General features: G+C 40.4%; 2 protein-coding genes and 1 pseudogene across 4 annotated transcripts in view; 2 read left to right on the forward strand and 1 right to left on the reverse strand.

The window, feature by feature from the left end:
- Positions 1–383: 383 nt before the first annotated feature.
- On the reverse strand, positions 384–3,132 carry LOC121532781 (39S ribosomal protein L47, mitochondrial). Its single transcript, XM_041838578.1, has 8 exons — positions 3,044–3,132; positions 2,766–2,911; positions 2,440–2,588; positions 2,258–2,318; positions 2,063–2,159; positions 1,795–1,925; positions 1,377–1,472; positions 384–1,240 (listed from the first exon to the last, which is right to left on the reverse strand). The coding sequence occupies exons 2-8, from the start codon at positions 2,894–2,896 to the stop codon at positions 1,129–1,131; spliced, it is 777 nt and encodes a 258-aa protein (XP_041694512.1). The 5' UTR covers positions 2,897–2,911; positions 3,044–3,132; the 3' UTR covers positions 384–1,128.
- Positions 3,133–3,141: 9 nt separating this feature from the next.
- On the forward strand, positions 3,142–12,492 carry LOC121532783 (annotated as a pseudogene).
- A 2,736-nt stretch (positions 12,493–15,228) lies between these two features.
- LOC121533767 (ubiquitin carboxyl-terminal hydrolase 13-like) overlaps positions 15,229–21,435 on the forward strand; it is a 72,824-nt gene continuing 66,617 nt past the window's right edge. For 2 of the 3 annotated variants that reach the window (XM_041839989.2, XM_041839990.2), the window contains exon 1: positions 15,229–15,543. In XM_041839989.2, the coding sequence (XP_041695923.1) occupies positions 15,433–15,543 (111 nt within the window). In that variant the 5' untranslated portion in view covers positions 15,229–15,432. The remainder of the gene's footprint in view (positions 15,544–21,435) is intronic. The other variant, XM_041839988.2, reaches the window with a different exon arrangement.

The following is a 21,435-nucleotide window of genomic DNA, read 5'->3' on the forward strand; positions in this document are numbered from 1 at the left end:
AATTGTAAGTCGCTCTGGATAAGAGCGTCTGCTTAATGACTAAAATGTAAATGTATACTTCACCCCAAATCAGAAGCCTACCATCAAAGCCTTATGAAAAAAAATTCAGTAGGCCCAACTCCAAATTTAGAAATTGTAGATTTGACCAATATGCATTTGGCCCACTTTTCAGTTTGCATGGTCATGTTTTCTTTCACTTGAAATATTAACCAAAGCAAAATTATCCCTTGCCTATCTCCTTCAAAAGACGCTGCAATGCTATAGATATAACAGCTATATGAATAATAGCATTCAAATACATTATTCCATACCTTATCGTTTTCCTTTTTCATCAGTAGTGGTCATTATTTCCAGATCAAATGGGCTACCGTGCTACACACATATCTAACTGTCTGTTTTTATTACATCATTGTGACATCACAAAGCCAGCTGGTTATTTGTCCCTGTCAAATACATTTTATACATTAAATTATTTTCATAAGAAGTCCAAAGCAAACCTATTCTAATACATTTCTATATCACTGGCTTATAGGGGTTTCACCATTGACCATTCATGGAATGGAAGTTCAAGATCTGTCTTGGCGTAATGTAGGTAAGTGTTGAAGCTGTACAACTCAAACTTTGATGTTAGACAATGTTCACTTTCTTAATTAGTTTGTGTCACACTTGTCTGAGCGGTCAAAAAGTTATGAAAAAGATCCTGTTCACCATAGACACTGTTCAGAATACCTGCAGTGCCAATGGCTGGTAAGGGCTTACAGCATTTCAAAAGTTAGATTGATTAATATTAGAATATTTATTTACCCACAATTTATTGTTGGAGCAATCTTTCGACTTGAACAATTTTAGTTATGTTCAAGGACATATTTGGAATTCTGTGGTTTAAAATATGCCACAAACAGTGTCTGTATATCACTTTAATAAGAATAACCATATAATCAATGTCAAGGCATCATGATACAGAGGAAGACATACAAATGCCACAGTTTACCAACATGAAAAAGTACATTAAATAAAAGCTGATGACACATATTTATGCAAAAAACAGGGTAAATTCATTTAGATACAGACACATGCTCCAATGTGAATTGCAGGAGGGAGAATGATGTTTCTTGGTCAATGAAGGTCTCATGATGACTGAGCTTTCATTTGGGGGAACTTCTCCTGGAGTGCGGCTTGTTTTTCTCTCTCTTTGTTCTGCATTCTGGTCTTAGCACGGAGGTGTTTCTCTAGACGAAGCCTGGAAAAAAGAAAGAAGACTACTTGTGACAACAGATGATTGCATTTGTTTTTGTAAAGGTGATGTGACATGATTCTCAGCTTGGAGGTACTGATATTGTACGGTTATAAATTAATGCATGAACGATGTTCCTTACCTCATATGGGGGGTGACAAATAAGGGTGTGTAGAAACGTTTGCGTTTGTATCTATTGTTCATGTACCAGGGAAGGGCATGCTCTCTAAACCGGTACCTAGAAAAACATTTATGATCGCAGAGTTAGCAATGACATACAATCTTACCATTTGACACATGTAAAGTAACGCTGAATATTTTAGGGAAACTGCCTTTGTTTGCTTCGAGCAGGTAATTCTTCTCCCCCGATAGTTTTCCAAAGACGATTCAACAACACTTCACTCAATCTAGGCCATGCTAACATGCTACATTTTGTACAGTATGCTTGAAAATTGAATGGGAAACAAGGCCAGTAAAGTAAAAGCAACATTTGGTTATTGTGGAAGGAGATACTTTGGTCTATGTATCATAGTGGTGTATTGTGTATGGAAGCTCCGTACCAGTAGACCCGTCCAAAGATGTCCTTTCTCCAGGCCCCAGGTCTTGCTCTCTCCTGGCCTGTCTGGAGCAGGCGGAGGGCGTCTTCTCTCTCCTTCACCACTGTGTCCAGTCTCTTCATGGACCTTTCAATCTGAGGATATAAGGGTGGTCTCCATTTGTGTGGACTGGAGTAGACGGTCACTAAATGACTGTGCTCTACTAGGAATATCTCTAAATGTTCAATATTAATGAACCTGGTCAGAAGACATAGGCCTATGTCATATTTACCTTCTTTAGGCGCTCTGGACTTGGCATCTGAATTCTTTGCCTTTTGGACTCCTGCTCAATGGTAAGCAACATGTTCTTCTCTTTCAGGAGCACATACCTGTGATAACAGTGAAAACAAGATTATCTCCATTTAGTTTATGGACATTCATTCTGGAGGTCAGTGGTCTTCATTCAATGTCAACATTCACTACTTGCCAGAGCTTGTGTAAATCTTCATTACTTTTCGACCTTAGTTGCTTGGCAGTCCATGGTGCTCCTACAATTAATCATTAAAATAATCAATGTTATACTCATCTACTTACCAGTCCCTTAGTCTGAGGGAATTATTTAAAAAATTTGCTTTGGTGATCAGTCGATATATTGGCAAAAAGTCTTACCTGACTTCACTGTCGCCTCCCCCCAATTTTCAGGTATGTCGAAAAACTCCTCAAGTCCTCTTCTGCTGATGGTAGTATGCAGAGGCCGAAACTGACCAACAAGGCCCACATGACAGTGCCAATTTGAGCTCAAAAGTGGATACGTTAACCTAACAAAGAGGTGAACACAGCAGATTCAGGTACTGAATTATGATGAATGGTAATCCATTCAGCAGCATCCTCGCCAGTCGCCATTTCATTCTCTCTCAGTGCCATGATTATGAAAGGTTAGTTACTAGGGTTCTGTAGCTAACGAACTACTGTTATATTCTGCATTAGATTCTTACCTATGAGGATAAGATTGAGATTTGGTCAAAGTGAGAGCAGACTGTTGGGCGGCTAACGATGTAGATATCCTAAAAGCTTTTTGAAACTGTCTGCAAAGTGTCAAAACGCGTCCTGCTGAGGTCGCCGCCATCTTTGCTATAATTCCCTACCCAGAATGCATCATCAGAATAAATAAAACAAAAACTCATTAGAAACAATTTTTGTAATTTGATACATGAACAAAAGTTAATAAAAAAATCAACATAGTAGAAATGAAATGTTAACATAAAATCTTTACTTTGTTAAAATCTTATTCGCATATTTTTTCCCTTCGCAAATATGGCTGTTTTGGCTTCACACTGTAGTCACGGACCTATTACAGAACGGTCTGCCTGGCCGCAGTAGCGATGGTGGGCATGAGTGTTCTTTTGTCTGCCGCTGCTTTTGCAGTCAGGTTAAATCGTGGAATTCTGCGGTGAATTTGCTCAGCAGAACTGCAGTACGCACAGCTAAAGTTAAATTACAATTTAACGCTTGCCGAATATCTACAATTCCTTCCTTAGTGGTGGCCATTTCTTGTTGTGACCTTGTGCCTAGTCCCGTGGCTGGCTAGCTTCCTGCTGTCACAAATTTGCTAGTTGGACATCCTACTTTCAAGTGTTTCTTGCCACTGCAAATAACAATATACAAATCTCATTTGACAGATTATTTTTTTCTAGGACATTTTTTGTTTTTGTTTTTACAGCAAGAGAGGAGTTGCCATATTTATTCAATAAATCCCTTTTCCATGTTGGGCAATTTTCTGGCAACTGTGCTGTTATTATGTGCCAGATGTTAAGACTACAAACAATTATAAATGGCCCATTTGCGAGATTGACTTGTCATTTCAATAGGCATAGGCTACAGACTAAAATCTGGGTTTATGATTGTAATTCAACTTTGCCATGGTTTGCTTTGATAAAGACAGGTAGCCTATAAGTGTTTTATGCATTATCAGTTCTTGGGTCTCTGAGGCTGCCCGAGTGAAAATTTGAAATGGAAGTTATGGAACTTCCTCGCGTGGTTCTTTTTATGGGGAAAAGTCCTCAATGAAACTGACATTAAATGTGGAGAATGATACATTTGCCTCTGTTGGCCATCAAGTAGTCTATTAATTTATATGCCATTGTAGGCTGCCATTTGATACAATAAATATGTTGAAATTATGATATCACTGTAGCCTACCTGGAGCTGGCAAACCAATTTAATAAATAGCCTCCAACTTCAATGTATTGTTGTTGTAGGCTTATGTTTTTATGCAATTATTAATGGACATGTTTAGTTAATTAAATTGGAAATTATCAAAGCTCTATCGCAATTGCCTATCAGTTGTAAGAACGCATTAGATTGAGGGTAATAAAATAAAATAACACTGGCTGTTGTTGACAAGCATATTCAGTTCATATACATATTATTAATATGTAATTCAGTGATTGAAATTATGACCCCATCCTCAGTAGCCTATTCCAGCAGGCTATTGGGAAACACAAGCACATCTTATTCATGTTGAATAAATTCGTCTGTTAATTTGAACTAAGTTAACTACTAAATCGTTCAGTTTAAATCTTGCCTACATCTTGTCTAGGCTACTGTAGACTATCTGAAATTAGATGTAGGCCTATCAAGGGCTATAGGCTACCTTCCTTTATGTAAGTAAACCATGGCAAAGTTAAATTACAATCATAAACCCAGATTTTAGTCTGTAGCCTATGCCTATTGAAATTACAAGTCAATCTCGCAAATGGGCCATTTATAACGGTTTGTAGTCTTAACATCTGGCACATAATAACAGCACAATTGCCAGAAAATTGCCTAACATTAGATTTTTTAAATGTTCGTCCAATTGTTTCTTGCCCAGAGATTTCGAGATCCTCTGTCCAACTTTCATGACTCAAACTCTCCTGTCGGATTCATCTATAGTTATGCACATGTGCAAAGGGGATTTATTTACAATTATAAACCTGGTTCGAGCCCTGAATGCTGATTGATGGGAAATGATTTGGCGAGTTTAATAAGGGCGAATGATCCTTTCTCTTGCGACATATTCAAATTCCTTTATTACGTCATGACATAGCTCGCAATAATTATTATTTTGAGGAAAACTGAATTTTGCTTCTTAATTGGGTCAATAAGGTTATGGAAAAAGGGTTTATTGTATAAATATGGCAACTCCTCTCTTGCTGTGAAATTTTTGGGGGGCTAGTTTTCAGTCCTTTTGAGCGGGTTTTGCGTGGTCATTGAGCAGGAAATATTTAATCGGACCTGGCAACCCTGCTTCAAGTAAGGTTTGGAAACAAAAGGACCTCATCTTTCATGTCAGCAATAAATAATTTTCAAAAAACAAAGGTTACATTGATACTGCTAGCCCAATATGTACTCTTAAGGAGCCTAAAGTTACCTTACTCCTTAAAGGTGCAATTTGCAGAAATTGCTTGCCATTTCCTGGTTGCTAAAATTCTAATAGTTCGCCTAATTTCAGTTTGTGACAAAACAAGCAGTGTAGAGAATCATTATACCATCGAAACCGGTGTGAAACATTTCCAATAACCAAAAATATTGTATTTTCAGCTGTTTGAAGCTGGTGTACAAAACTGAAAGTAAAAGTTGCAAAAACAAAACTTAGGGTATAATAGAAATAGCGCACATGGAACAGATATCCCGCTTCATTGACTTGCTTTCGATGAGAATGACAAATATGTAACTCATAATTCTATGTGAATTTGGTCGGGTTGCCCAAAAAGTTACATATTGCAGCTTTAAGGTCCAAGGACCTTATGTTCTTTTCAGAGGTAGACTGGCTCTGCCAACCAAAACAGCCACCATATACTCCATCTAAAAGTGAATCGATTCTCAATTGCGATATGGTTCTGTTGGGATTTGTTTTCTCATAATTGGATCTGTATGTGATTAATAGCTTAGAAGGAATGCATTAATGAGGAGCATAGGTTTGAGCTATACTGATATAAATTGTTTCACATAACAGGCTGTGATTCATGTGAGGAACGTTAGGGGCTAGGATGAGATAAGACTTGTATTTCTCACAGATACGAACACTGCTTCTTTGTGATCTGTGAACCGTCCTTGAACGTAGTACAGTGGAATGGTGTCTTTTGGGTGCTGACTCCACAGGTTGTTATGATAAACTTATGCCTGGCAACAGTGTGCAACAAATGGAGCGCCGAGGGGTTGGGACCAACCCGTGCGCCAACGGATTGGCTGAGTAAGTCTAAACCACGCTCAGCGTCTACTCTGATTGGCCAGCAGAGAGGTGGGAACTCTCTCTCTGTCAGAGTATTTGAGGAAGAACCGGTAACAATGGATCAGTTCTCTGAGTGCCCTGCGTGGTATTTCAGCGGACCCGTATATACGAACCTTCATACTTATCATACATACATTTTGCATATAATAAATTAAGCTTGGATTGAAGATCTCTTGATTCTTATTCCAATACCAGATTTGAATTACGCAATTTCTAACAGTTCTAAAAACATAAAGCCCTTTACTTTCATATTCCATCAGAATAATTTCACAAATGCTAAATATGGCTTTATCACAGTTGCAGCGGACAGTATTTTCCAGTGATAACACGTTTCTGGCGGCGTTCTTCTATGCTATATTGGCGATCACACAATTTAATGTGCATCCTGCCACCTACTATGCGGGATGGAAACAGGATTCCCCCAAAAACGTAACAAACTACCAAAAAACGACCAATACATAAATTAAATAAATGAATCAAACAACTTTTCTGTTACAAAAATAAAACAGATCTGAACCCTACACAGGCTGAAGGGGAACCTGGGAGTGCGGGTCTTTCGGCGCAAGTACCCCTTGCAAGTCTTCAGATGTAAAATCCTTGAGTCCCAAATAAGTTTCTACCGCAGTCACAATAATATCCAGTTTCTTAGACTTCTTTGAGACTTGTGCTGTACCGTTTATAACTGTGGCAATGAACACAACAAAATACACCTTTTTAACACACCGGGTATCTTTTGACTGGCAGAAAACATTTAAGGCTGTGGTGCATCCACTATCAAATCTTCACTAGCTTCACTTGTTTTCTCAACTCTTTTAATCGCCTCTGCATAGGAGATTCGATTGACCACTCTAACCTTTGCCACTTCAATCTCCTTCACCCTTACAGGGCACTCCAGGAACTCAGGATCATGATCCCCACCACAATTGGAACACCGTCGTCCTTCTACACACCGGTCTTCCGTATACTTTGTTAGTCTGCACACACTTGAAATATGGCCAAATCCTTTACAATTCTTACACTGCAGTGGTTTGGGGACGAAAGCTCTTACATAACCAAGCTTCACATACGTAGGTATTGGCTCTTTATCAAAAAACAACAGGACTGACATACTTTCTTCTTTTCTCCATTCACCCAGCGGGTCAGACGCCAGGCACCAACCACACCAGGAATTCTCTGCAGGTATTCAACATGAACATCCATCATCACCCTTGAGATGACTCCTTTGACGCGTACTCTACTCCGAAGCTCAAAACACAAAACTTCTGTTGTCCGGATTCTTTTGAGACCCGCTGTAATCTTCCTCTGTTCTTCAGAAATACAATGAATCAAAATAAGACCACTCCTGGTCACTCTGACAGACTCCACTTTTCCAAGCGCATGTTTCACCATCTCAAACAGGTTTCCCACATATACATCCTTAATCAACAAACGCATCCCACAAGAAGTGATTCATTAGACAATTTTAGACAATTTAATTTTTGTTCCAGTTTTGATACTACTGTTGTCCATTCAGAACATTCGTCTTCACCAAATTTGCTCGACGCGTTGCTTGATTCGAACTCAGCATCCACTTCCGCTATCTTATTTTTACATTTTACATTTTAGTCATTTAGCAGACGCTCTTATCCAGAGCGACTTACATGAGCAATTAGGGTTAAGTGCCTTGCTCAAGGGCACATCGACAGATTTTTCACGTAGTCGGCTCGGGGATTAGAACCAGCGACCTTTCGGTTACTGGCACAACGCTCTTAACCACTTACCTACCTGCCGCCCTACCACCATCTTCCCACCAACCTTTCTGGCGGCCTTCTTCCATTACTACCACTTCTTCTATGGTATAGTGCCATTCACACAATTTAGTGTGCATCCAGCCACCTACTGTGCGAGATGGAAACAGTATTCCCCAAAAACGGAATAAACTACCAAACAACTTTTTTTTTTCATAAATAAACTAAATCATACAACATTTCTGTTAAAAGTCTAACAGATCTCATCCCTACACAGGCTCAAGGGGAGCCTGGGAGGGCGGGCCGTCTCCCAGCGCCAGTTCCCCCCTGCAAGTCTTCAGATGCAAAATCCTTAAATCCCAAAAACTTTTCTGCCACAGCCACAATAATGTCAAGTTTCTTTGACTTCTTTGAGACTTCAGCCATACAGTTTATCACTGTGGCAATGAACCCCAAACAATCCACCTTTTTAACACACCGGGTATCTTTTGACTGGCAGAAAACATTTAAGGCTGTGGTGCATCCACTATCAAATCTTCACTAGCTTCACTTGTTTTCTCAACTCTTTTGATCGCCTCTGCATAGGAGATTTGATTGACCACTCTAACCTTTGCCACTTCAATCTCCTTCACCCTTACAGGGCACTCCAGGAACTCAGGATCATGATCCCCACCACAATTGCAACACAGGCGTCCGTCTGCACACACTTGAAACATGGCCAAATCCTTTAAACATTTTATCCTGCAGTGGTTTGGGGACAAAAGCTCTTACAGCGTATCTTACATAACCAAGCTTCACATGCGTAGGTATAAAAAAACAACAGGACCGACAGACTTTCTTTTTATTCTCCATTCACCCAGCGGGTCAGATGCTGGGCACCACCCCTGAGATGACTACTTTGATGGGTGATCTGCTCCAAAGTTCAAAGCACGATACTTCTGTTGTCCGGATTCTTTTCAGGCCCTCTGCAATCTTCCTCTGTTCTTCAGAAATACAATGAATCAAAATTAGACCACTCCTGGTCACTCTGATAGACTCCCAGCGCATGCTTCAAAATTTGACACCTCAAACGGGTCTCCCACATGCATCCTTACTCAACAAACGCATCCCAACAAGAAACGATTCATTATTATTCATACACATATCCTCCACTCCAATTTTAGACAATTTCCTTTTTGTTCCATTTTTCGACACTACTGTTGTCCATTCAGGACATTCATCTTCACCAACTGTGCTCAACGCGCTGCTTGATTCAAACTCAGCATCCACTTCCTCCATCTCTCCCCTCAGCCATAAACACACTAGCTCTACCCAGCTCTTCTTCAGTTACACACAGGTGTTCGGAGTGTGCTAGATAGCTTATTAGCACAGGTGGTCCCTCTGTCTTCCGTCTGTCTTCTGTAAACACATGCTGTAACATGGAGAGATGGCCATGTGGGAACACTAACCCTAACCCTATAAAGGTGTGTAGTAATTTAACCTTTTTGTTTTTTGAAAATTATTTCTAGCTGATATTAAAGATACGTTCCTTATGTTTCCAAAACCGTACCGCAAGCGATGCATGTTAATGTTTATAACAAGCATCAGGGCATTTAACTAAACTCCCCCGGCCAGAAGATACTATCATCAATAGGCGCTAAAGGTAGTTAGCGTCTATATGAATGGGCTAAATGGTAGCTAGCAAGCTACCGTTCCAAAGTACAGGTAACTGCTAAAATAATGGAAACACTTGAGTAAATGATGGATACAAAGTATATTGAAAGCAGGTGCTTCCATACAGGTGTGGTTCCTTAGTTAATTACGCAATTAACATTCCATCAAACTGAGGGTCATGTATAAAATGCTGGGCAGGCCATTATTTTGGCTACCATGGCTATGCCCCCATAGGATGTCAATGCCCCCATCCACAGGGCACGAGTGGTCACTGAATGGTTTAATGAGCATGAAAACGATGTCTACCATGGCCTCTCAGTCACCAGATCTCAACCCAGTTGAACACTTATGGGATATTCTGGAGCGGCGCCTGAGACAGTGTTTTCCACCACCATCAACAAAACACCAAATTATGGAACATCTCGTGGAAGAATGGTGTAATTTTGCTCCAATAGAGTTCCAGACACTTGTAGAATCTATGCCAAGGTACATGGTGGCCCAACAGCCCATTAAGACACTTTATGTTGGTGTTTCCTTTATTTTGGCAGTTACTTGTACCTGATTTTGTGCAACAATACAGTGATGCACTTATTATTCCCACATAAATAATGCTCCAATAGAGTTCCAGACACTTGTAGAATCTATGCCAAGGCTCATGGTGGCCCAACAGCCCATTAAGACACTTTATGTTGGTGTTTCCTTTATTTTGGCAGTTACTTGTACCTGATTTTGTGCAACAATACAGTGATGCACTTATTATTCCCACATAAATAATGTGTTGCAATGCCTAACATCCCTGAAAACTTTGCTTTGCAGTGGCAGTCCACTGGGTAAGCCAAGGAAGCAGATGTTTGTCATCAAGTCCACTGGCTTCTATGACAGGAGGTTTCTGCAATTATTAGTAAGGAGCTAGTTATTCAGACTAGAACTAGCCTACTGCAAAATAAACTATATTGTTTGGTTTAGGGACAACTGTCCCCAGCACTGAACCACAGAGTTTACTATCTTATTCAACCCCCACTTTTCTTTCTAGAAATTCTACATCCTGCTTACCCAGTTGCGGTCTTTATGACATCTGTGAATGTGTTTGTCGGTAAGTGTGTGTAGATATTTCCATTGATGTACAGAAATGTTCAAATTTCAATATGTGACAGGGATTACAATGACAGCACTCCAATACAAGCGCTGGCACTTTTGATCCATGTTTTTGGAGAAACATGGTAAATGAGAAATTAAACTGAATATATGATTCTGTTTTTTAAGGTGAGGCTGAGCTGGCTGAGATTCCTGAGGACTAGCCTGAGCATTGGGAGTATTACAAGGTACTATGAGCCCTTTGTTGTCACAGTTGTTTTCTCTTATCACAATCCATGTCTTATTTGGAAAAAGTGACTAATCATTTTATCAGAAAATTAAATGGCAATCATCTATAACCCTAAACAAAGTTATTCACATTGGTGATCCTCTGGAGGTTGCTTACAATCAGACTTGGGCAAAGTAGATTTTGAGTCCTATTGTTGTCCCTATATTTGCAGCATCCTATCACGAGGTGGATCTCACGGACCTTCTATGACTCCCCAGTGAAAGACTATGAGAAAATGATGGCTCTGATTCAGATTGAGTCTGAGAAGGGCGAGATGAGGTGAGAGTCACACAGTGAACATTGTGCCAACAACAAGTCAGTCTATAGGGAGGAGGTACGTGAACTGGCGTTCTGGTGCCAGGACAACAACCTCTCCCTCAACGTCAGTAAAACAAAGGAGTTGATTGTTGACTTCAGGAAGCAGAGAAGGGAACATGCCCCGGTCCACATCAACAGGACTGCAGTAGAGAGTCTGCAGTTTTAAGTTCCTCGCCGTCCACATCACAGACGACTTGACCTGGACCAACAACACCACAACTTTTGTTAAGAGGCCACAACAGCGTCTCTACGTTCTAAGGTGGATGAAGAAATTTGGCATGCTACCCCGAGTCCTTTCCAAATACTACCGCTGCATCATTGAGAGCATCCTGACCGGTTGCATCACATCCTGGTATGGGAATTGCTCTGTCCATGACCGCAAGGCCCTCCAGCGGGTGGTAAAGACAGCCCACTACATCACTGAGACTGTGCTCCCACCCATCCAGGATATCTACTCGAAACGGTGCCTGAAGAAGGCCTGCAGCATCATCAAGGACCCCACACACCCCAGCCACGAGCTGTTCACTCCCTTACCGTCGGGTAGATCAGAGCATGAGGTCTGATACCAACAGGCTCAGCAGAGACAGTTTCTGTCGACATCAGACTGCTGAACACTTGAACTGGACTGACCACCTGCACTGACACTCTGCACCTTAGCACACATGCACTCACTCACACACACACTCACACAGATATACACTCATCCACACACACACACATATATACATTAATGCTACACACACATCACAACTGCTGCTACCAGATTATTATTATTATTATTATTATTATTATTATTATTATTATTATTATTATTATGGCTAAATACTGCACAATTTAAACACTTGCCCCACAATCCCCCCCCTCCCCAGAACACATGTATTGGCCTATAAATTGTGCCTTCTCAGTATTATACTTTATGCTCAAATGTTTATTCTACTGAGCCATTTACTTTATGTTCATATTCTTATGTTTTATTATTTCTTATTATTGTTGCATTGTCGAGAAGGAACCTGCATGTATGCATTTGATTGATTGGACGGTGTATACCGTGTGTATCCTGTACATATGACAAATACAAACTTTACTTGCATTCCTTCTTTTTTGTGTGAGCAAAACAGAAGGAACATTTGAAAGTAAACAGACAATGTCGACAATATAAATCTTTAATCTGTACACATTAATTTTCAACAAATCCTATGTTTTTGTATCTGCAGACTGCAACAGCTAGAGGTGTGTACGCAGATGAGAACGAAGGGAGATGGACCCTGGTTCAAGATTGAGACACTGGACAAGAATCTGGTCGACTACGGCATTAAATCAACGCCTGACAATTAAACCAACCAGTCCAACCACCCAGTGTACCCAGTCTAAACTGTCAGTGATCAGCAGTGGTGGAAAAAGTACTCAATTGTCATACTTGAGTAAAAGTAAAGATACCTTCATAGAAAATGTCTCAAGTAAAAGTGAAAGCCACCCAGTAAAATACTAAAGTAAAAGTCTAAAAGTATGTGGTTTTAAATATACTTAAGTATCAAAAGTAAACGTAATTGCTAATATATACTTAAGTATCAAAAGTAAAAGTATAAATAATTTCAAATTCCTTATATTAAGCAAACCAGACGGCACAATTTTCTTAATTTATGGATAGCCAGTGGCACACTCCAACACTGAGACATAATTTACAAACAAAGCATCTGTGTTTAGTGAGTCCAGATCAGAGGCTGTAGGGATGACCAGGGATGTTCTCTTGATAAGTGCGTGAATTTGACCATTTTCATGTCCTGCTAAGCATTCAACTGTAACGAGTACTTTTGGGTATCAGGGAAAATGTATGGAGTAAAAAGTACAGTGTTTTCTTTCGGAATGTAGTGAAGTAAAAATAAAAGTTATCCAAAATATAAATAGTAAATTAAAGTACAGATACCCCCAAAAACTACTTAAGTAGTACTTTAAAGTATTTTTACTTAAGTACTTTACACCACTGGCGATCAGGATCACTGTTTGTACATTATTTTCTTCATGACTAAAATTAAGTATCTGTCTATACATTGAAATGCTGTTTTCCATCTTTCTCTTAATGGGCTTCACAATTATAATGTTGTTTAGCAGGGGTACGTTAATTTGGCTAAATGTTTTACAATGGTACATACTGAATGACCCATTCGCTTGCAGTGGTGCACGACTTTCTTTGAGGTTTTGCTCCCATTTGGCAGCAGTGGCAGGTTGTGATGTAATTACAACGTTCCCGTTCCTGACAGGTCGTTAAAAGCAGCAGTTGCTTTTACTTTTGCTGTAAATCCTTTATTCTATTGTCAAACCTTAGAGTAGTGTCTGTCATAACCCATGAATGTCCACTAGATGGCAGTGCTGTGAGGACATTGCTCCCTCCTCCATTCTGCACTGATATGAAAACAGTCTGAGTGAAAACAATATCATATAATGATCGATACTCACAGTATAGTTGCTTTACTTGTCCACTTTCATATCAATGCAGATGAGGGAAGCCACTTGGGACTATTGAGGTGCATACTTGGACTGATTACAGGAGTTTTGGTCAAATTAAATTAAAGGAAACAGACTTGGGTAAAAGTGTGTGTACACATAATATTGAAAAGATGCAGACTTGTGGTACAAAAATAACAACAGATTCATGCTCTCAAATGTATGTAACAACTTTATTTTGGCGCTTATGTACTCAGTAGCAACTCTGAAAAGTCAGTGTGGTCAAATAAACTGTTTGCCCTCCATTAAAAGTAGGGGAGACCGGGGATAGTTGTAACACGGGATGGTTGTAACACTCTCAATATCTCCAATCAGGAACAAGCTAAAATCACGTGACTCACTGTGCACATGCTCAGTTTAGTCCTCAACCCTCATATGAAGAAGCAAGACCCTGTAATAAACTCTGCAGATTTTATTGACAAAAATGTGATTTTGAGGTAAAGTAACTTATTTTTTTGATGGCATCACCTGCTTTGTAGTTAGATTCACCAATCTTATTTCAGGTTTATAACCAGTTTGTGTAGATATATTTGATGTAAGTTAGCAATGCTAAAGTTTTAACATGTAGCTAAAATTTAAGCTAGCTAATGGCTGCAAAGGTCAGGGTTAGTTGTAACAAGCCTAATGAGGTCTGGGTGCCGTGCTGGGAATGCAAATGATGGGCTCACCAAGCCTGTACACCAGGACTACCATACCACTGTCACAACTGTGACTCTGATTGAGTGAACATGTCCAACATTCACACACATCTCTCTCTCAAATTCACTCACACACACACACACACACCACAAACATTGTTGTTTAGTTCAGATGTTGTTGTTTAGTTGAGAAGGGCCAGTCAATGGAGTGTAAAAATAATAAACATTTTATAATTTGTATTATGACTTTATTATTTCTGCTACACAAAATGTTAAACATGGCAATGTTGTTATCATGTTCTCAGTAAAGGCTTTCAATATCTTGTTGCATGTCATGATTAGAGCATTTTTTCAAACTGTTACATTTCATCCCATGCCCTGTTACAACTGACCCAGGAGGTGGGGTAAATTGTAACATTCTATTCCTTGTATTTGAGACAGTCACACCTTGTTTGTTTGATTTAGAGAGATAATATCAATACCAATTTGTAGCAGACATTGAAGTTGTCCCTATCACATTTTGAATGTAGTAGCTGAAACGATGAGAAATTGACAAAAAATGCAAAAGTGTCCTAGGTCTCCCCTATGTAGTGTATTTCTTGTTCTGATTAAGACAAAAAGGACCACACCTGTTTACAGTATTCTTTACATTATTATTACAGTAATACTGTTAACTAGTATCTTAGATAGTATAAAGTATTGCCTAAAGTATCTTAAGTAACCTATATGGACTTCAGCATTTGTGCAAAAATAGTAACTCTTTAATTGGCCGAACTTATATCACATGTAGCCTACAACACAAAAGTCAAGAGGTGTAGTCCTTAGAGAAAAGAGAAAATAGAGTAGTCCTCAGCGAAAACATTGGTGGTGTAGCCATTTGTGTGGGTGGTTTTATCAATTGAGTGGGTGTGACCGCTCGAGTTACACCGTTCAGTGTGCGTCATTGTAAATAGAACGATACAATTCTTTATTACACACGCAATTGGAAAGAGAGTTTTAATTACATTTTATAGAGGGTACCCCTCGCACCTGTCAAGACCTTTTTGGTGTTTTTTTATGTTTTCAGCGTCATATCCCCCGTCGCTGGAGGAATGTCGAGACGGAATTATTTAAAAATAGGATCTCTCTTCTGACAGCCTGCTCTAATGACTCCCATAGCATTGTAGTGCGAGAAGCAGGAATGGGAAGATGGCTGCAGATCTAGGAGAGCTGCTGGTCCCTTATATGCCCACCATTAGAGTTCCCAGAACAGGAGACAGGGTTTTCAAGAGTGAATGTGCCTTTTCCTACGATTCTCCCGTAAGTCTCCCAGTATTATGGTGTGTTTGTGTGTTCCAAGCTGTCTTTACTCATCCCGTAAACTGCGCTAACACACGTGAATAATTACGCAATTTTGTGTCTGGACCTGGGTGTTCCATGGCCACCATTCTCTTGAACTTCAGTGCGACTCTGCGAAAAATAAATAATTATGTTTACATCCTGTGGAATGGGATTTCCTTTGTTGAAAGGGCGCTATTTCACTGTGCCTGTCATGTGGTTTGGTCAATATAATTAATTACACCTGCGTTGACTGTACTTTGCTATTTCACATTTTGTGCGCCCTATTTCTGTAAAATTTTAGGCTACACCGATTTAAGCTGTGTTTCAGTTGTATTTTTTAAATGTTGAAAGCATGACTCATCAGCCACACACGTAAAATCACTAGAATAACGTTATATTGATATGGGAGATATTTCTCACGGTTTTGTATTAGAGAAAATAGGAGTTCTTAGAAATTGTGGTCCAGCATTTATTTCAATGTGAGTGACTTGTCATTTGCAACTTCATGAGTAGCGCCAATCAATACCTCTTGAGGGCGCAGTTCTTCCTGATGTCTTACCTCTAGGTGTGGAGCGGTCAGTGCAGCTGGTAATACATTTGTGTCCCCCATGGACAGGCTCCACAGGAGGTTGGTGACACCTTAATTGGGGAGGACGGGCTCTTGGTAATGACTGGAGCGGAATAGGTGGAATGGTATCAAATACATAAAAAACGGGGGAAAATATGCGTACTGTCTTAATAAAACACAATTTCCTACCACCATGCTAGGGTGGGTAATGCTACTTCCTGAGGTTGCGGCGCACATTAAGCCAGGTGTAAACAACACTCATGCAATGTGCAACATTAGTTGTCAGAAAATCTGAAAATGGTGGTGGAAAATAGTTTTATTAAGATGGTACACCTATTTTCCCCGGGTTTTTTTGAGTCATTAAATCGAGTTAAGGCAACTGACGCCTTTGAGGCATGAATGGAGGATGTTTTATGTACGAGTCGGCCCATGGGGGACACAGGTGTGTTGCTGGCTGAATACTTTAGTATAAATGATGTAAAAGGAATAATAGCGCCATCTTGCGGCCGGTTGGGCTGCTTCACAAGACAGATTAACTGAAACGCACGTTATTACACACTTTAACGCTCAAGCTTGTGGCTCCCAAGTGTTTGGCTTTTTGTATTAATTAATCAGAAGGTTTTTGCTACGAAACAGTTTATTAATGATAATTGCCATTTTGAAAGTGACTCAGCTGTCTGGAGTTCATCATGTCAGACTGTAGACTTGGGTTGGTTATTTTTATCCCTGTGCTTGAAGCTCGTGTGTCGAGCTACTTTAAGGTTTGTCGCTGAGAGTTTTTTTATGGGAGCCTATACTCCCAAGTACAGATATAGGTTCGTATGAAGGGTTATTTGTTGCCTTGCTACCCAAACTCCTTGCTCCTGCCAAACACTATGCCACGCCCATGGAAGTTAGTTTCTTCTCTGCAATGAGATTGGATCTGAGTACCTCCTTGACGATTTCTAGAATGCAAAGACATTCTAACTGTTATGATTAGTCCCAGAAACTGATGGTTTGGGCCAAAGCCAAATCACACATTGGTAAACCGGCGTTTTGAAAATGCGTATGTGGACACCCCTTCAAATTAGTGGATTTGGCAATTTCAGCCACACCCGTTGCTGACAGGTGTATAAAATTGAGCACACAGCCATGCTATCTCCATAGACAAACATTGGCAGTAGACCCGTTCTGTAGAGCTGAGTGACTTTCAACATGGCACCGTCATAGGATGCCACCTTTCCAACAAGTCAGTTTGTCACATTTCTGCCCAGCTAAAGCTTCCCCGGTCAACTGTAAGTTCTGTTATTGTGAAGTGGAAACGTCTAGGAGCAACAACGGCTCAGCGGCAAAGTGCTAGGCCACACAAGCTCACAGAACGGGACCGCTGAAGTGCGTAGCGCATAAAAATGGTCTGTTCTCGGTTGCAACACTCACTACTGAGTTCCAAACTGCCTCTGGACACATCAGCACAAGAACTGTTAGTCGGGAGCTTTATGAAATGGGTTTGCCAGACCGAGCAGCAGCACACAAGCCTAAGATCACAATGCCAAGCGGTAGCCATTGGACTCTGGAGCAGTGGAAATGCATTCTCTGGAGTGATGAATCACGCTTCACCATCTGGCAGTCCTACAAATTAATCTGTGTTTGGCGAATGCCAGGAGAACGCTACCTGCCCGAATGCATAGGGTCAACTGTAAAGTTTGGTGTATGAGGAATAATGGTCTGGGGCTGTTTTTCATGGTTCGGGCTAGGCCTCGTAGTGCCAGTGAAGTGAAATCTTAATGCTACAGCATACAATGACATTGTAGATGATTCTGTGCTTCCAATTTTGTGGCAACAGTTTGGGGGAAGGCCCTTTCCTGTTTCAGCATGACAATGATCCCGTGCACAAAGCGAGGTCCGTACAGAAATGGTTTGTCGAGATTGGTGTTGAAGAACATGACTGGCCTGCACAAAGCCCTGACCCTCGACCCCATCGAACACCTTTGGGATGAATTGGAACGCCGACTGCGAGCCAGGCCTAATCACCCAACATCCGTGCCCAACCTCACTAATGCTGTTGTAGCTGAATGGAAGCAAGTCCCTGCAGCAATGTTCCAACATCTAGTGGAAAGCCTTCCCAGGAGAGTGGAGGTTGTTATAGCAGCAAAGGGGGGACCAAGTCCATATTAATGCCCATGATTTTGGAATGAGATGTTCGACAAGCAGGTGTCCACATACTTTTGGCAATGTAGTGTACTCTGATTGGTTAGAGATATGATCCAATCGATGACTTTGTTTTGTACAACGCTCCACATTTTGACATCACCACAAACGACTTCAACGATGGCAGTCTGACTGAAGTATGTAGCGATCATAGAGCAGCGGAATAATTCAGTTTGAATCGTCAGGCATGGTTATTTGTGTGATATATTTTTGTTAAACCTTAAAAGCCTCCGTCGTTGTGTGGAAATGAGGGTCTTGTAGGCCTCTGCATTGAAGTTGTCAGTAGAACAAGGCATTTTGTACCTCCAGTTACTTTAATACATGAAAGAAGTTTGATACTTTGTAGCTGTTGCATGGTTTGATGGTGGTAGGCAGTTGCAGTTTAATTATTTGCACAGTCTGCAAAGCCACACTGGAGTTACACTGTTTCAAACATGAAACCATGTTGTAGGCATATTTCAGAAAATAACATCCTGAATGCAAGAACACTTGATTTAGGCCTGCCCTAGCCTATATGTAAATTGCATGACATTTTATTGACACAACCCTGCTGACAAACCCTAATATCCTAGAATTCCAATATCCTCAAAAACGTGACAAATCCTTTGCGCATTGACCCCAAATATTTTTACACCTTGATGAAGAAACATCAATATAAGATGCCCTCAGGATGGAAAATATCAGTAAAAACTGAGAGAATTGCAATTTCCATGTACTATGAGTATGACAAAGCGAAAACAGGTTTCTAGCAATTTTAGCAAATATATTTAAAAAACAGAAATACCTTAGTATTTGAATTATTTATTTTACGCAGTCATTTTTGCTGATCCTTATCTGTACATCTAAAGCATTTTCAGATGCTCCTGACACGTGCTACCTCACATGGGTGCATATTTATTTGTATTTGCCAAGGCAGCAGCTACTCTTCCTGGGGTCCAGCAACATTAAGGCAGTTATATACTATTTCTAATATTACATGACATTACATTTCATAACACTTTCCACAACACATTAAGTGTGTGTCCTCAGGCCACTACTCTACTACCAAATATCTACATTGGCTTGCGAAAGTATTCACCCCCCTTGGCATTTTTCCTATTTTGTTGCCTTACAACCTGGAATTAAAATTGATTTTTTTGGGGGGGGTTTGTATCATTTGATTTACACAACATGCCTACCACTTTGAAGATGCAAAATAATTTTTATTGTGAAACAAACAAGAAATAAGACACAAAAACAGAACTTGAGCGTGCATAACTATTCACCCCCCCAAGTCAATACTTTGTAGAGCCACCTTTTGCAGCAATTACAGCTGCAAGTCTCTTGGGGTATGTATGCACTCACTTAACTGTAAGTCGCTCTGGATAAGAGCGTCTGCTAAATGGCTAAAATGTAAAATGTCTCTATAAGCTTGGCACATCTAGCCACTGGGATTTTTGCCCATTCTTCAAGGTAAAACTGCTCCAGCTCCTTCAAGTTGGATGGGTTCCACTGGTGTACAGCAATCTTTAAGTCATACCACAGAATCTCAATTGGATTGAGGTCTGGGCTCTTGAATAGGCTATTCCAAGATATTTAAATGTTTCCCCTTAAACCACTCGAGTGTTGCTTTAGCAGTATGCTTAGGGTCATTGTCCTGCTGGAAGGTGAACCTCCGTCCCAGTCTGAAATCTCTGGAAGACTGAAACAGGTTTCCTTCAAGAATTTCCCTGTATTTAGCGCCATCCATAATTTCTTCAATTCTGACTAGTTTCCCAGTCCCTGCCGATGGAAAAACATTCCCACAGCATGATGCTGCCACCACCATGCTTCACTGTGGGGATGGTGTTCTCGGGGTGATGAGAGGTGTTGGGTTTGCGCCAGACATAGCGTTTTCCTTGATGGCCAAAAAGCTCAATTTTAGTCTCATCTGACCAGAGTACCTTCTTCCATATGTTTGGGGAATCTCCCACATGGCTTTTGGCGAACACCAAACGTGTTTTGCTTATTTTTTTCTTTAAGCAATGGCTTTTTTCTGGCCACTCTTCTGTAAAGCCCAGCTCTGTGGAGTGTACGGCTTAAAGTGGTCCTATGGACAGATACTCCAATCTCCGCTGTGGAGCTTTGCAGCTCCTTCAGGGTTATCTTTGGTCTCTTTGTTGCCTCTGATTAATGCCCTCCTTGCCTGGTCCGTGAGTATTGGTGTGCAGCCCTCTCTTGGCAGGTTTGTTGTGGTGCCATATTCTTTCAAGTTTTTAATAATGGATTTAATGGTACTCCGTGGGATGTTCATAGTTTCAGATATATTATAACCCTGATCTGTACTTCTCCACAACTTTGTCCCTGACCTGTTTAGAAAGCTCCTTGGTCTTCATGGTGCCGCTTGCTTGGTGGTGCCCCTTGCTTAGTGGTGTTGCAGACTCTGGGGCCTTTCAGAACAGGTGTATGTATGTGTGTGTATATATATGTGTGTATATATATATATATGTATGTATATATGTGTGTGTGTGTAATCATGTGACAGATCATGTGACACTTAGATTGCACACAGGTGGACTTTATTTAACTAATTATGTGACTTCTGAAGGTAATTGGTTGCACCAGATCTTATTTAGGGGCTTCATAGCAAAGGGGGTGAATACATAAGCACACACCACTTTTCCGTTATTTATTTTTTAGAATTTTTTTAAACAAGTTATTTTTTTCACTTCACCAATTTTGACTATTTTGTGTATGTCCATTACATGAAATCCAAATAAAAATCCATTTAAATTCCAGGTTGTAAGGCAACAAAATAGGAAAAATGCCATGGGGGGTGAATACTTTCGCAAGCCACTGTACAACACCAAATCCATGTGTACGTGTGTGTAGAGTGCGTGTCTTATCATGTGTATGTGTGTCTGTGCCTGTGTGTGTGTGTGTGTGTCTGTGCCTGTGTGTGTGTGTCTCTTCACAGTCCCCGCTGTTCCATTTGTTACAAAAAATCTTGCATCAGTTACCTGATGTGGAATAGAGTTCCATGTAGCCATGGCTCTGTAGTACTGTGCGCCTCCCATAGTCTGTTCTTGACTTGGGGATTGTTAAGAGACCTTTGGTGGCATGTCTTGTGGGGTATGCATGGGTGTCCAAGCTGTGTG

This window comes from Coregonus clupeaformis, chromosome 17 (genome assembly GCF_020615455.1).
Source record: "Coregonus clupeaformis isolate EN_2021a chromosome 17, ASM2061545v1, whole genome shotgun sequence".
NCBI lineage: Eukaryota > Metazoa > Chordata > Actinopteri > Salmoniformes > Salmonidae > Coregonus > Coregonus clupeaformis.

Bases quoted from the DNA above. Each gene is read 5' to 3' on its own strand.
- LOC121532781 (XM_041838578.1), bottom strand. From the start codon at position 2,896: ATGGCGGCGACCTCAGCAGGACGCGTTTTGACACTTTGCAGACAGTTT. The intron at 1,926-2,062 runs GTAAATATGACA...TTATATCCTCAG, and splicing joins GTCCAGAGCGCCTAAAGAAG to ATTGAAAGGTCCATGAAGAG. The intron at 1,241-1,376 runs GTAAGGAACATC...TCTTTTTTCCAG, and splicing joins TTTGTCACCCCCCATATGAG to GCTTCGTCTAGAGAAACACC.